We start from the raw sequence: 15,743 nt of genomic DNA, 5'->3' as shown, positions 1-15,743 counted from the left end.
CCTACTGTATTTATAAGATCAAATATAAATTAGGCATCTTTCATAATGCATGTGAACCTGTAATATTGGAAGGATGTAAATATTATTGTGGTCGTTTAAATGTTTATCACAGGGATTTCATTCCAGTGTAAAACCTCTGTGTGACATTCGACCTTATATGAAGTTATATTGTTACCTTTAAAACTCAATCAGGTTTGATTTTTTTATGTTTATTAAAGCCAACTTTGATATTATGCACCTATTTTATACTTGAAACAAATATAAATCTTTCTTTGCTTTGTTCTCTTCCCAACACACTTCTCTTTCAATAGACAAACATGTTGTCAACTTATTTGAACACTTGAAAAGCACCAAAGAAGTTTGTTTTAGCATAACTCAACACAATTAACCCTTACAGTACTCCCTCACCCAAGACTCTCAGATAATCTAGGGACCCTCAATATACTGTAAAAAGCTAGATTTTCTCAATAATAGAAACATAAGGAAAGTTTTTTTGAATGATTTGTTCAAACCTTGCAGCACTTTCATGGATGCCTGGTTGAAAACCTGATCTCACTGTAAGAGTTATAATTGCCCACATAAAATACTTAATAACACTTTACAATAAAATTTCATTTGTTAACATTAATGAACATGAACTAACAGTTAACTTATTTCTAAAATATTTATTCATCTTGTTAATTTCAAGCTTTATTAATAAATTACTGAATATGTCTGTTGATATTATTTAATGGACCTGAACATGAACTATCAATGGACTAACATTACCGCAGATTATTAAATACTGTAATAGCTTAAATGTATTGTGCATTGTCAATAAATGTAAACAAATGAGACCTTATTGTGAAGTAATTACATATGAAGTTGCTAAAGAAAGAAGACTAATGGTTAATTAGCGTGAATCAACAATCATTAAGAGTCACGTCCTTCCTTTTAGTAGCTACAAACTGGTCAAACCTGTACAAAATGAATTGGAAGATGTATGAGAAAATAGCCTACTGGACCTGGTACTATATGCAAAGGCTTTAATACAGTTAAAACGCTTTCTTAAACCTATACCTATTTTTGTACTGTCCATGAAGCTGAATTATCCACACGCAATTTGGAATTACGCACAATTTCCCACCTTCGGAAGTCCTGCTGAACTGAGTCAAGCCGTTCGCATTGGAGCATCATAATTACGTAGAATCCGGCGGACCAATCAGCGCTCTCTCGGCCTGTATGCAGATACGCTCAAGATCTGCAGCGTTGAGCTTTAGAAGCGCTGAAAGACAGAGCGAGTCTAAAGTGACAAGACCTCTCCATACCGCCAGATAACATCCACAACATTAGGAGACAACAGAAACCAAAGCAATAGCGGAAATAAGACGAGGAAAGAAGGAAACGTCTGCTGCAGTTTAACCAGGGATTTCCATTGGATCACTTTATACCGGCACATGTAGCGTCTTGCTCTTGATGATAAGCATATGCGCAGAAGCCGTTCTCTGACCCTACAGAGGTTGCGCTTGGAAGTGTACGAAACTTTTTTTTCTATTTGGTTTTGCCTGTGACGTTTTGGAATTAGATTTATTAAACGTCGGCTTTCCGTTATACTGTGGATTTTAAAGGAGGACCAATATAGTGTGGATTTTCTCCGATTTCTTTTATTTGTTATTCTTTTATTTCACTGTTATTGCTATTATTTATATTACGTTATATTTTGTGGAGGAGCGCTAACGTTCAAGAAGTTCCTTTTAGTGGATTCGACGCAGGTGCTTCGGTCCTGAAGGGCAGAATGGAATTGTTACTTTGACCCACGTTATCACGGTTCATTCATATTCAGCAGCTTCGCTTTTAATTGTTTTGAGAGCCAAAGACTGTTCAGTGACGCTCGCCGCAACACACCACTGGAATTACAACCATGAACTTTGTTGTTTATTCGATACAATTATTTTTCGCGGCTCTCCTTCATCTGTCTGCTGTAAAGGTAAGGGCTGTGCAATGTGGTGGGTTTTAAATTGTGGAAGGATAAAGCCATTCATTTTTTATTAATGTGTAAACGGAGGTCAGATTACACTGACGAGAACATAATGCACTTGTCCAGTGCCATTACACCATTTCTACACTAGGTTACCTGAAGTTTCACGTGGAAGTTCCTGCTTAAAAGTTCCTGCTTAAAATAATACTCAGGAATATTTAGCTATCAATACTGCGTATCCCGACCAGTTCCTATTCTGAGAAGTAGCCTACAGAGATTTAACATAAATTAGGCAACGGGTTTGGTTAATAAATGCAAATGACTATAAAACAAACTACGTGCTGTAACGGGAGTATACGTGTAGACGGGAGGCTACAGAACAAATACAGACACAACATTGACTTTCTGCATTTTATTAGTGCTCGCGATAGTTTAAGACTTAAAACACTGCAACCAGCTGCTCTCTTGACGAGGATAATGACAAGGTATTACCTGAACGCCTTCGTTTCTTTGTCTCCTGCCTAATTAATTCATTTATACTTGAATCGTGATATGGCAACACACGTATGTTTGATGTAGTGAAACATATTTGTATGAGGTAGACAACCGTCGTTTGTTTGTTGGTTGCTTTGCCGTCATTGTCCCAATGTTGGGTGCAGAATATGAAAAATGTCTGCTTGGATATGAAGCAGATGGTCTGTGAGGCAAACCGGCGAGATTCTCACGCAACACCGAGAGCTGTTGCGCCAGTCCACACCACCTGCAGTAACGCGACCAACCAGCGACCGATCGCGCTCTCTCTCGCCAGCGAGACTAATCTGTAGGCGGGAAAAAGAATAGTCTGAGTTGTAGCAGCAGAATCATTGGCTCTTCGCAGCCGCCTTGAATGACAAATTAACTCCCTTACTAAGAATTTAGAAGAGGAAATTCCATTAAAGAAAAAAAAAAGATTATAAGAGATTATATACCCTGAAAAATCGAAAACTGCTTTCTGAAAGCATTCAAACTCCCTTACTAGATTTTGAAAGGCTCTCTGATTTTTATGGGTCCGGGGCCGACTAGAGGGCCTCAGAAAACTTCCAAGGGGACAATAGTGTGACGTAAAATTATTTTAAAAAAGTATAACTTTTTATATTTATACATATATTTTTGGGTATATTTGCGATTACAGGGCTTCTTTAGTTGTACCCACACTGGATCATAGTTAAGGTACTAATATGTCCTCTATAGGGGTAAATAAGGTACAAAAACCGATACCCATGTTAAAGGGCACAGTGGGTGTAGCTTTGAGGTGACAAGCCCTATAAAGGTTAAGTTTTTATATTTTCTCTGACATAATAATAAATTGACTTTTTTTTATTTGTACCATCAACAGCTGTTGATTTTAATGAAGGACATATGGTTCTCGAAACTAATGGAATCATGAAATCAGCTGTTGTTTATTATCTATTGAGACTGCAAGTTTATATTAATTAGAAGCTTAGAAAACAAGCAACTTTTTCATCATTACAGCAGTACCAGAGGAAATATTTTAGCCTAAATATTGGCAACTCTAAATATTTTCTTGGCCAATGGGTGTCAAAAAGGTTGAGAACGACTGCTTTAAACTCCTAAGAGTCCCAAATCCTTACTTATATACTAAGCATCTAATTCTAGATTCTGGCCATGTATAGAGTAAATAAAGTGCTTCTGGTTGTGTAAAACGTAATGAAACGTTCGCTTCGAGAGTTTCCCAAGCATTACTATTGGTTTATTTCAGTGTTGTATAACGTAGGTCAGATTTAACTTGTCTTAGGTGTTCTGTGACTTACAATTGCCACTTTTCTGTCCTGACAGGCTGCCCACATACCCAAAGAAGGGATGAAGAGCAAAAATGAGGGTAAGTCTCTTTATATGTGCAGTGTTCGTAAATGTTGAAGTGTGTATGATATGAAAAATGTTTTGGAAATGGGGCTAAGAGTCTAGCACCACCTGGAGGATGTATATGTAATGATATTCTCAATGCAAAGATTAAGCTGCGAATGGTTTTATCCCAGTTCTGAGGCAGGTAATAGGCCTACAGTATATACAGTAACCCAGCCAATACTGTATGTTTGTTGTTCTCTTTTGTTACGCAACACTCTGTCATTAATCAGTATAATATCACTTACATAAATATTTGCTTGGACACTCAAGATTAGGAGTCAGGGTATATTTCCCACCCTCATTAGTATCGTCAAAGTGAATAATTTATTCTACCCGCAAGCAACCTTGTGTGGAGTCATTGACCATGGCTGTGTTTGTTTATTAACAAAGATTGCGTGATTTATTCCTGATTTGTCCTCAAGGTCACAATTATTTGTTAGCAGTGGACCTGGTTGTTTGTATAGAGTCCTGTTACGTTTCTGGGGGAACGTGTATTGTTATTTTTACGTCATTCCCAATCTGCTTCCATTCATAAAAACTTTCCCACAATGTAGAGCTCCTATACTATACAGTTTTGCTTTGCATTAAATGAACATATTGAATCTTGGGTAGTAGTAGTCAGTCCATTTATTTTTGACTTTGCACTTTGCTAAATAAAGATATGAGATGCAAACATCATGGCCATAAACAAAAGAAGTGCCATGATAGGGCACTGTGTGAAATGCGGCTGGCACCACCAACTGATTACTAGCAGTTACCGACTTTATCACGATCAGCATCATGAATACAGTTGTGTTTGGTTTTCTTGCATGGCTCTGGGGCACTGACAGATTCATGGGTGGCAGGGAGTGTCACGCAGGGTGGGCTTCTCATGGAGGTCAGGTGTCTGCAGTGAAGTCTGGCGCCACACTGCCTGAGGTCACACTTTTCCCTGGCAGTCTGCAGGTCATGAGGCACTGGGGTCAGAATGAATGATGGGAAGCCAGTTTAAGGAGGTGTACAGATTAGGGTGGGTGTGCAAGTGGGGCACATGTGCTGGTGTGTGCCTCAACATGTGTGACATGCCTTTTTTTGCCCACTTGGGAAAGTCAAGTCCCCAGTGAGCAGAACAGGCCTGTGTGAGGTGTTATACCATGGATGTGACTTTAATGGTGGGCCTTGCTCAGGAAATATTAGATTTTGTAAAGAATGGAAATGATTTACTCACTCTAATTTTATTCCAAACCCATATGCTGTTATTGTGATCAAGTAACGCAAAAGGAGAAGAATCTTCTCGCCGCTCTTTTCACAGTTACCATGACTGCTGGCTATAAAAAGTAAAAAAAAAAAAAAAAAAAATTAGTGAAATAAAAATATAGTAACTTTAAATGTAATCTTTATAACATATTAAGGTTAAAAGTACTTTACATGTTGTTTAGTATGGTTGTTAATACATCAACATAAGTGTACTTTAAAGCGCAACAAAAGATTAATAAAACAATGATTTAAAATATACTTCAAAGTTAAACGTTTAATGTGACACTATTACATGTGCACTTTTTAAAAGTGTACTTAAGAATGTTAAGGAACAGTCATGAAATTCACCTTTTACATTAATATTATATTATGTCTAAATGTACATTTAAAAAATACTACAAGTGCACATTCAATACAATTAAGTGCACTCCTTTTTCACAAGGGTCAAGACTTCTGAAATAGCTTTTATGAGAGACAGACTCAGTCATGGTCATTATGAACTGCCATTACATGGAAAAGAGCTGCATGAAGATACTTCAAAAATTCTCTTTTTGTGTTTCACAGAAAAAAAAAATAACAGCATACAGGTTTGGAATGGCATGACGGTAAGTAAATAATGAGAGAACTTCATGTAAACTGTACCTTTAATTTGACAAAAAAAAAAAAAAAAAAGAAAAGAAGACATCAGTAGCACGATAGTGACTGAACTCTCACTTTGCTTCCTCTTTAGTGATTCCCTTCATGGATGTGTACAAAAAGAGTGCATGTAAGACGCGAGAGATGCTGGTAGACATCATTCAGGAGTATCCTGATGAGATCGAGCACACCTACATCCCGTCCTGTGTGGTTCTCATGCGCTGCGCAGGCTGCTGCAACGACGAGGCGCTCGAGTGTGTCCCTACAGAGACCCGCAACGTCACCATGGAGGTGAGACTGGTTCAATCCAGCGCGTGCAGTCCTTCAACCTGCTTCCTATGACTTCATGCTTGCCCAACATGGGGACAGTGAGGCGGTGTTAACTGGCATGTCAGCTATGTTGTTTACCGCTGCACACTGTGTTTACACCCTGTTTATGTGGCTGAAGTTGCTCTTGGCCACAGCTGAGGCCTGGTCTTGTCATTTATTCAACAGTGTGTAGAATAAAATAAAAATGACAAAGTACAGTCATATAGTGCATGAATGCATGCTTACATACTAAATGTGATTTTTTTTTTTGTATATTCCTGTAGGTACTGCGAGTCAAACAACGTGTATCGCAGCATAATTTTCAACTGAGTTTCACAGAACACACCAAGTGTGAATGCAGGTACGTCTCTAAAACAGAGATTAAATGCATCTTCAAGAAATAGTTCATCCCAAGATGTAAACTGTCCATTATTCTCAAAGTTTACTCACTTATTGTTCACTATTTGTTCTGTTAGAGCACAAAATCTTCAATAATTCAATACACATAAAGGTGTTTATTGGCATCTGTGGTTCCATGAAGAGCCTTTAACATCCATGAAAAGTTTTCATTGGACAAAAGCTTCTTTATAGTGGAAAAAGTTTCTTTAGATTATTAAATTGTTCTTTAGACTTAAAAAAAAAAAAAAAAGGTTCTTTTAAAAACTGTTCATTGAAAGGTTCCTTGAATGAACCAAAAAATGGTTCTTCTATGGCATAGTAAATAGTGACAGAATATTTATTTTGAGTGAACTGTTCCCTTTAAATCATGAAAAGTGAATTAAACATCTGTTTCATCTCTCTTTTTTAGGCAAAAGGTTGAAGTCAAATCAAAGAAAGAAAAGTAAGTTGAGTTTTATTTTTATATTATTATTATTTCCTATGTCAAGCTTTTGGGTGATTTTGAGATAGATCTTTCTGAAATGGTCAATTCTTCCATTTTTCAACTTGGACATTGTGGGATTTGGTTAAGATTCATTTGTTGACAGTATGGACGGTTCTAGATAGTGCAGAGCATTTCTAAACACACGGCTAAAATTGCAATGACTGGGTTGATTGAACGGCGATGAGAAGCAGCCAGCTGGACACTATGTTAGCAGTTAGCACAGTTAGCACTTAGCAATAGACTATTAGCAGTAAAGCTCAAGTGATGCAGTATATCTCTAGCTGCACGCCTGGACTGACCAATCAAATTGAGAGCATAGCATACTTTTAGGAATGTGTTCCAGTTGGAGCTAGTTGTTCAGACTTGATTAGTCAGTGGGTCAGTGTTAATATTATGTACATGACTCACAGTAAGTGCAGCTTCAGCAGTCTTTACTGTCTGTATGTGAGTGGAGCGAATGACAGCTGAGATGATGTGGATGAGAAATGAAAGTGTGCATATCTTCACCATTGCCAGATTCATGTTGCTTGCTTTGTCATAACTGGTGCATCCCATTTGCTTATTGTTCAACACTAGAGTTAGGGTGTTTCACAAGAATTTTGCCTTGTATGAGAGCACTCTAAATGAACTCAGATGTCCACAGTGCCAGCACAGTTCACTTTGTAAACACAGAGTACCGCGAGTTTACTTTATTTTCACTTAAATGTACTTCCAAATATAAAGTTTGAGGAAATCCAGCTCACTCCGTCTCAAAGTCATCTGGACACTGTCCCTGTTTAAAAAAATAAAAAATAAAAATAATAATAAAATAAATAATATATATGGCAGTCTTCAGCCCTTAAAATCTTATTTTATTTAATCTTAATAAAACTTAATTAAAATTCATATAGAATTATACAAAAAAGACAAAAAAATGATAAAAGTATATCAATGATACTACAATGACCCTGTCTATTCCTTCAGCACTCCCTCTACTGGATCAGTATCGCCACTGAGTACTAACAGTTCACAAGCATTGCGTTATAAAGAAATACATGAGTACATGTTAAATATAACGAAACCGTGGTATTATTCATCATGATGCTCAATTGTTTGCTAATTTTGTTGCAACTATATTGTGAGAATTCATTATATCGCCCGGTTTACTACTGCAACCGTCATGAGTCCTGCAGCACGCCTCGACACACCCTCAACCCCGTTTACCCACAACAAAGCTAATAAAGTGAAACACTCGACTGTTCTCACACCCATACAGTCAAATCAGCTTCTACTAAACGATACATACGAATCCCTCCTAATCCTCAGGCGCAAACTCAAGACTCACTGCTTTCAACAGGACTTAATTATGACACAACACCCAAAACAAAACCTGCTTTACCTTTTATTTGTGTTTGACGTCTTTTTATAGCTAGTGCATCTCTATTTCTGGCAGATAACCATTCATAATTTAATGCTTCCCATCTGCTGAACATGGCAGAATCATAAATAAATAGTAATTATGCAAGTCATTTTGGATAAAAGCATGTGCTAAATTCTGAATATGTGCCCTCAGAAAGAAAAAAAAAATAAAATCTTGTCACGTTTGCATGTTTGTTTCTGAAACAAACGCATTTTACCATATTTTAGCACATTTTACTGTATTTAAATATTTGTAAAAAAAGGTTTGCAACAGCAATGTGAAAAAATGTTCAAATAATACGCCTTCAAATGTGGTAAATCTAATTTTAGATCAACAAGTCGAGTGTTGAGCTGGTCAGGTCTCCGCCAGGCCTCCCTGAGGTTTTACAGCCCATGGTGCTTGTGTTAAAGCCTGGATTGCTCCGTATATATCTCTTAAGAGCTCTGACCTGCAGATAACAGAGTCTTTTATAGGATTGTTTCAGTTTTTCTTTTGGGGCGAGGCTCTGGCGCTTTATGGCTGCTGTAAGATGGAGTCTGTGAAGACCACCCGCCGCTTTCCTCACACCGCAGTTGCTCAAGTCTGACCCTTGCCTGCTTCCCCACACTAATCATAGTAACAAGAAGTGTCTGTCGTTAACTCACTTTTATTTTTAGCCTTTTAAATAGTAGGTGATCCTGCGACGGAGGTCATTGTTGGTTACCTTGAGCTGTTTCACAAACCTCATTTAGTATTATTGTGTCTTAAAGGGATAGTTCTCCTAAAATTAGGCTAACCCTCAACCTCTATGAATTTCTTTCTTCTGATGAACACAAAAGAAGATATTTTGCTACCAAATATTTTCTGGTCCCCATTGACTTCCATAGTCAAAGTCAAAGGGACCAGCTACTGTTTGGTTACCTGTTTGGTTAACTTGTTTTATTCAAGTCAAAAATATGATTTAATATTGATGAATCAACCCAAATAGATTATTTTATACCAAGAAATCCTCATTTTATGAGTAAATACCTCTTTAAGGCAACAATTGTAGTGTATATAACAGAAATATCAAATCAAATATGTTGTTTGAAAAAATAAAAAAGCCTTTTTGTGTTATATATGTTTTGTGCATCCACTAGAAACCGCCTTGACACCAGCTGGTCAAATGTCATTTCAAAAATGGTTTCGAAAAGTGAAGTTAGTGCTGATAAAAGCTCTTGCAGCATCTTTTTGCTCTGATATTTTATCTAATGGAAGGACGGTAGGTTCACGTCAGGGAATGTTCCCGGTTTAATTGGATGAGCGGCAGCCGTGTGCGTTTCTGCACCTATAGGTTAATGCGAGCGTACAGAGATGGATGGGGTTAGCTGAGAGGGCTAAATGAAATCCGTTGGTCATGGGGCTAAGCGCCGGCTCTCTGCGTGTCGTCTCTCTCAGCACGTAGGCAGGCGCTCGCGCGGGGGGCGGGGAGCCCAGTGACTCTCGCTTCTGATTCACAAGCTCAAGTTCAGCTCCTTGTACTTCGATCCTTACCTCTAAGCTCCTCAAACACACACACACACACACACACACACACACACACACATGCTACGGCTCAGTTCCTTCAGCTGCTTATTTGGACTTGGTTGATTCCTCATGAGGACTGTCCGTGACGCGCTGCTCCTCGCTTTAATTGCTGATCATTTTAGTGGTCTGTACTAATACCAGTGGAATTTCACAATTCTCATTACACATTTTGATATATCAGCAAGAATGAATAATGATATGAATTTTACTTATTTCAAATGCTAAATATGAAAAAAAAAAAAAAAAAAAAAAGGTTCAGAACTGTGGCATATAACCTTTACACTACACACATTACGATTTCTTAATGTTTTCTGAATGTCGTTGAATGTTTATGCTCAATAAGGCTACATTTATTTGATCAAAAATACAGAAATATTGTGAACTTTTATTACAATTTAAAATAACTGTTTTTCTATTGTAATATATTTAAAAATGTAATTTATTCCCATGATCAAAGCTGTATTTTCAGCATCATTACTCCAGTCTTCAGTGTCACAAGATCCTTCAGAAATCATTCTAATATGCTGATTTGCTGCTCAAGAAACATTCATTATTATCAATATTGAAAGCAGTTGTGCTGCTCCATATTTTTGTGGAAACCGTGATAGAAAATTCAAAAGAATAGAAATCTTTTGTAACATTATAAATGTCTTTAAAAACAAAAAAAAAAACTTGAATGGTATTGTACGTAAATATCAAAGTAGTATTTTTATCAAACAAAATGTACATTAATTATTAATTAAATTATTTAAAAAACAACAACATATAAAGCCTTCTAAAAAGTATTGTTTACTAAAAAGTTTTTTTTGTATCAAATTGGTATTTTTGACATCCCTAGAGCTGATTTCTCAGCATGACTATCCGCAGCTTCATTTAGATGTCCTTTTCTTGCGTTATTTTCCTGTTTTGCAGAAAACCCAGAGTGGGGAGGGTTAAAAGCCGAAAGAGAGCGAGAGAGGGAGATTCGGGCGATCTCAGCGCCTCGGCTCACCTGCGCTCAAGCAGTATTTTGCTCTCAGTCATTGGCTTTATTTCAGGGCAGCTTGTTTGCTCTTTGTGATCTCACTTGTCCTGTCGGCTTAAAGCCCCAGTCTGCATTCATTTGTACTCTAATTCACACTGTTGGCCCACGGCCTGCAAAGAGGAAAGCAACCAAAGGTAAATAAACAGAGGTTGCATGGCTGTCTCTGTCATTATCGTACTAATGTGCTGCCACAGCTGGGATGACGCCATGCTCATGTGATCCCTCACCTGTATTTCGGCCCCTTTGATGTTTCTGAGAAAAGCAGTTGAATTTCTTTCCTGTAGATGGGCTTGTCTTGACTGCACTGAAAACAGTGAAATGACTGTGTGCATTTTTATTATTGGTCTAATTGAAAATCTGGTTTAATCCTCTTTTGTTCAGTTTAAGGCAAATAACACTCCTTATTGAAAAATAAAATTAATTTAAAAAATAAATAAATAAAAATAGTCTTTTGTGTGTGTTGATGTGCAGAACACATACTATTTTTTAAATTTATTTTATTATTCTTTTGTGCATAAAAGAAAAATATGATGCATATTTTAAAACAACATCACTATAAAAATTAAGGTCTTTCAAAGTTGCCTTTATATTAACCAAACTAAATGAAACATTGACTAACAAAATGTATTTAGTTTTACTGTAAGTGAATATTTTACTTTCATATTACAGCTGTTTTTTTTTTTGTTTTGTTTGTTTTTTTGTTTATTATGTTTTTATTATATTGACCTACATTAAATAACATTTTGGCTTATGTCTAAATAAAATATATTGATTAAGTATGGTATGGTCATTATAATAAATACACTTTTTACTTTAAGGTTTTTGTCTTTGGGAAGATAATCATATTAAACCAAAATGTAAGGTTTGAACCAAACCAAAAACAAATACATTTTACTTTTTTTGGTTTTTCCAGTGTAGGTGCAATTACACAATTAAAAAAGTCAAATTTTAGAACAGATAATGTGTTTATGAAACTGTTTTATTTCAAAACCGTTCAAAATATGTGCTTTTGTGTCAAGTTTCTGTGTTGAACAATTCACTTTAGCAGACATTGCTTTTGCTTCATACTGCTTTCATTCGTGTATGTGAATGTGTGTATGTGAATGTACTTGTCTGTCAGTCCAATAACTGTTCCTGTCTGATTTCAATGTTGCAGCTATTCCTTGTGTCTCATGTGTGCTCACTGATGGATGAATGAATGAAGTCAGTATTCGCTCTCATCACACACAATCTGCCACTAATGCTACCTATCTTCAAAACAAAGCAAAAAATGACCCAAATTTGTGCAATGAATGGAGGTGGTGAGTGATGGCGAGGTGCATGAGTGTGTGTGTTTGTTTGTGTGTGTGTGTGTGTCTCCAGCTCTCTGCCCAAATCACTAGTGCTTAGATGTGTCTCTGTCTCTCCCTTCTGCTTCCCTTGCAGCCACTGTGAGCCTTGCTCAGAGAGAAGAAAGCGCTTGTATGTGCAGGACCCCCTCACCTGTAAATGCTCCTGCAAATTCACACAATTGCAATGCAAGTCCAGACAACTTGAGTTAAACGAAAGAACTTGCAGGTTTGTTTATGAACTGTCACCACGTGCAACATGCAACTTCTCATCCAGTACCATATGAAGATCTGAAATGTGCATGCAAACAGCGCTTGTTGCATTTTCCCTTCTATGCTGTATATGCATGGTGACGTAGTGTGTGTGTGAGTGTGTATGTGGTGTATTGCAGTGAGAGACATTTGATTTCAGAATCTGGTTCATTACTGCTGCACACTAATAGTGACATCATGTTTTGGTGTTGAGCATAGAAATGATTAATAGTGTACATGAACTGAATTTGCTGGTATTCTGTCAGCAAGCAACATGAATTTGTGTTTTTGAGTAAACAGGCAGGGATGCTGCATATGTGTGTGTGTTTGTGAAGTGCAACTCACACATCCTGCTCTCAGTAATTCCTTTTTTCATCTTGTCATTTTATGTTCATAATAGGTCAGAATTTAATTTGGTATTATTGATTTTGCCATTACGTGCAAACTCATGCCATTATCTGTTCATGTTTCAGATAGCTAATATGAGATCTTGTTGAATTATATATATGTGAATTTGTGTCCATGCTGTTTGCTTCTCATCAACTGTCCCACTAATTTAAACTGTGTGACCGTATGTTAGCATTCTGTATATGTTGTCCAAATGCTATTGTTATGTTTTGTGGAGATCACAGCATACTTTGATCCTGTGGGTGTTCCACCCAAACCAAATTTTTACCCCATCCAAAATTCTAAAAACTGAACATTTTTACATAACCACTGCCAGAAATACAAAATAGCTGAATTTAGTTTGTGCTTAAGTATTAAGTGCTCTTAATTGTACTGAATATTCACTTGTAGTGTACTTCAAATCTTAAAAGCATATACAAAACTGTACTTGCTGATAATCTAATATTAATGAAATAAAAGGCCGCTTAAGTGAATTAAAGAGAAGGACTTTCATAACTGTTTCATAACATACTTAAGTACACTTTAAAAAATAGTAATGACAAAGTAAAGTTTTAAATATAACTGTTTTACTTTTTTTTTAAATAAGTACAATTGTTTTTATGTGTTGACTAACACACTAAAGCACATGAAAAGTACTTGATTATAATTTTAACTACAGTGTATTATTCAGTAGCTATTACTTAAAGTTAATATATATATATATATATATATATATATATATATCATTGTGAGCACTACTTTTCTATTGTAAACACAGTAGTGTGGGGAAAGAGGCTTAACTCATATTGGTTGGGTGGCTAAAAAACACAGATCAATAAGCGCATAGGCTTTTCCTGACATATACTGACACAAATTTCAAGCAGATCTCTAACCAGTCCATTGTTCTCTTTCAGATGTGAAAAGCCAAGATGATGAGCGGCGCGCTGGGCAGAACAATGAATGAAGGAATTTTTTTTTTTATGGCACAGCACTTTTTAAACCTGAGGATGCATTCCCTGGACGAACTGCAAACACTAGCCTGAACGAAAGACAGAGAATGAAACGAGGGCAGGAGATACCATCCTGATGTAAATTTTTAAGATATTAATATATGAATATATAGAATATATATTATATATATTAAATGACAATGACAATGTGTGTCGCTGCTATCACCTACAAGTAAACGAAGACGCTGCTTGGCGTGTGAATGGGATATATTTCTGTGTCACTGCACCTGGGCCTGTGATTGGACAGACTCTGTGAGGTAAAGCTTCACTGGATTGGCCCCCTGTGGATTCATATTTAAAGACTCGGATCGAATGTCCAAGACTTCACTGAAAGGTGCAAATGACCTCCAACCCTTTACATGAACAGTTACAGACTGTCAATCAAAAGAGAGGAAGTGACATAACAAAGATTCTTTCCGGAATGTTCGGAAAAGTGGGTCCAGGCACGGGATACGAATGCGGAACTATCTCTTTCTGTGATGTCACTCTCACTACGGTGAAGTCTTAGTCACCCTGTACTGACTAACATCCAATAGGACTTGGTGTGATAATACTAAAGGGATATTACATATATGTACATATGGAGATTTAAAAAAAAAAAACATAAATGTGACAAAATGCAAATCGATTCTGACTCTTCGTTCCATTCATAGCAGTAGTAAAAGATAACTCAAATATTTACGTTTGTAACGTTTCCAAAGAGAATATTGCACATGACTTTAGGAACTGTTCCTTACCACACGATATCTGTGTATACATATCTAATATCCCTTTGTGTAGTTCACTACATCTAATTTATAATGTTAGAATATGTTCAGTATTCTGTGTATTTAATTTGATCTATTTATATGCAGTGTTACTGTTGATATTGTTTTGATTTGTTTCCTATTGACATTGTCACCAATCTGAAAAACTGTGGACGGCTTTATAGAACGAAAGACAAAAGAGAAACAAACACTTCAACATTCCTGAAAGCGCCTTTTTTTTTTTAGTTTATTGTAACGTTTTTGTATTAGCGATCAGTTTGGTGGAGATACGAGGCCTGCGGACGAGGTTTTATGATCGAAAAACAAACATTCTCTTTGTGTGAAAGTGCCAGAAATTAGTTTTTGTTTGTTTGTTTGTTTGCCATGTACAGCCACATTTTCAGTATATTTTCACAGTAATATATTTATTGGTGCTGTTAAATATTAACATCCTTTTGTGTTTTAGTATAACTATTAAACATATTTATTTTCAAATGATATTGTTTTTTATTAAAGCAAAAATGGATTTCTGTTTGGCAAGTGTGCTGTTTTTGTCAGTCAAACAATTTACAGTTGCACGCACTGACTTTATTTCCTAAATGTCGGTACATTTATAAAAGAAATAATAAATTATACACGTGCATTCACTGCAGGACAAAGCAACTGCAAATGACACAAGTCAAGATGCTGTAAAGCAATAAAGAGGATGACTATTATCACATATTCCATAAAAATCTTTTATGAAACAACTCCAATGCATGAAACAAAAAGAAAAGAAAAAGAAAGAAAAAATGTCACTTTCACTTCAGACATTGAGATGAAAAATACATGGAAACTGCATAAAAATCATCACTGTGTGCTCACATCATAATTTATTTCCTAGAAGATCTGTGAAGAATTACCATCATTTACACACCCTCATGTCATTCTGACCTTGTGTGTTTTCTTTATTCTATGAAAACTAGCTTCTCTTTTCCATATAACTATAGTGGATGGTTATTTATGCTTCCAAGCTCCAAAAAGGACAAAAAGCATCAAAAAGTCACACCGACTCATACTCTGTATATTTTAGATCTTCCGAAGCCATTTGATACGTTTGTGTGAGGGGAAAAAAATTCTGATGTAA

The 15,743-nt window shown here is 36.3% G+C and overlaps 1 protein-coding gene across 5 annotated transcripts; it reads left to right on the top strand.

Annotated features, from left to right (window-relative positions):
• Positions 1-1,261: 1,261 nt before the first annotated feature.
• Positions 1,262-15,143, top strand: vegfaa (vascular endothelial growth factor Aa). Of its 5 annotated transcripts, none has more exons than XR_009266452.1 (7): positions 1,262-1,966; positions 3,794-3,836; positions 5,829-6,025; positions 6,328-6,404; positions 6,852-6,884; positions 10,783-12,451; positions 13,776-13,790. XR_009266452.1 is itself a non-coding variant. In XM_058747421.1 (7 exons), the coding sequence occupies exons 1-7, from the start codon at positions 1,901-1,903 to the stop codon at positions 13,792-13,794; spliced, it is 567 nt and encodes a 188-aa protein (XP_058603404.1). In that variant the 5' UTR covers positions 1,262-1,900; the 3' UTR covers positions 13,795-15,143. The 5 variants fall into 5 exon arrangements, 3 of the variants coding, with proteins under 3 accessions (XP_058603404.1, XP_058603406.1, XP_058603405.1); XR_009266453.1 differs by lacking the exon at positions 13,776-13,790 and having other exon boundaries at positions 10,783-11,028; positions 12,320-12,456; XM_058747421.1 differs by having other exon boundaries at positions 12,320-12,451; positions 13,776-15,143.
• The last annotated feature ends 600 nt before the right edge of the window (positions 15,144-15,743 follow it).

This window comes from Onychostoma macrolepis, chromosome 16 (assembly GCF_012432095.1).
Source record: "Onychostoma macrolepis isolate SWU-2019 chromosome 16, ASM1243209v1, whole genome shotgun sequence".
In the NCBI taxonomy this organism is placed as follows: Eukaryota; Metazoa; Chordata; class Actinopteri; order Cypriniformes; family Cyprinidae; genus Onychostoma; species Onychostoma macrolepis.
The sequence above is the reverse complement of the archived record's forward strand: the minus strand, read 5'-3'. Positions and strand labels throughout refer to the sequence as shown.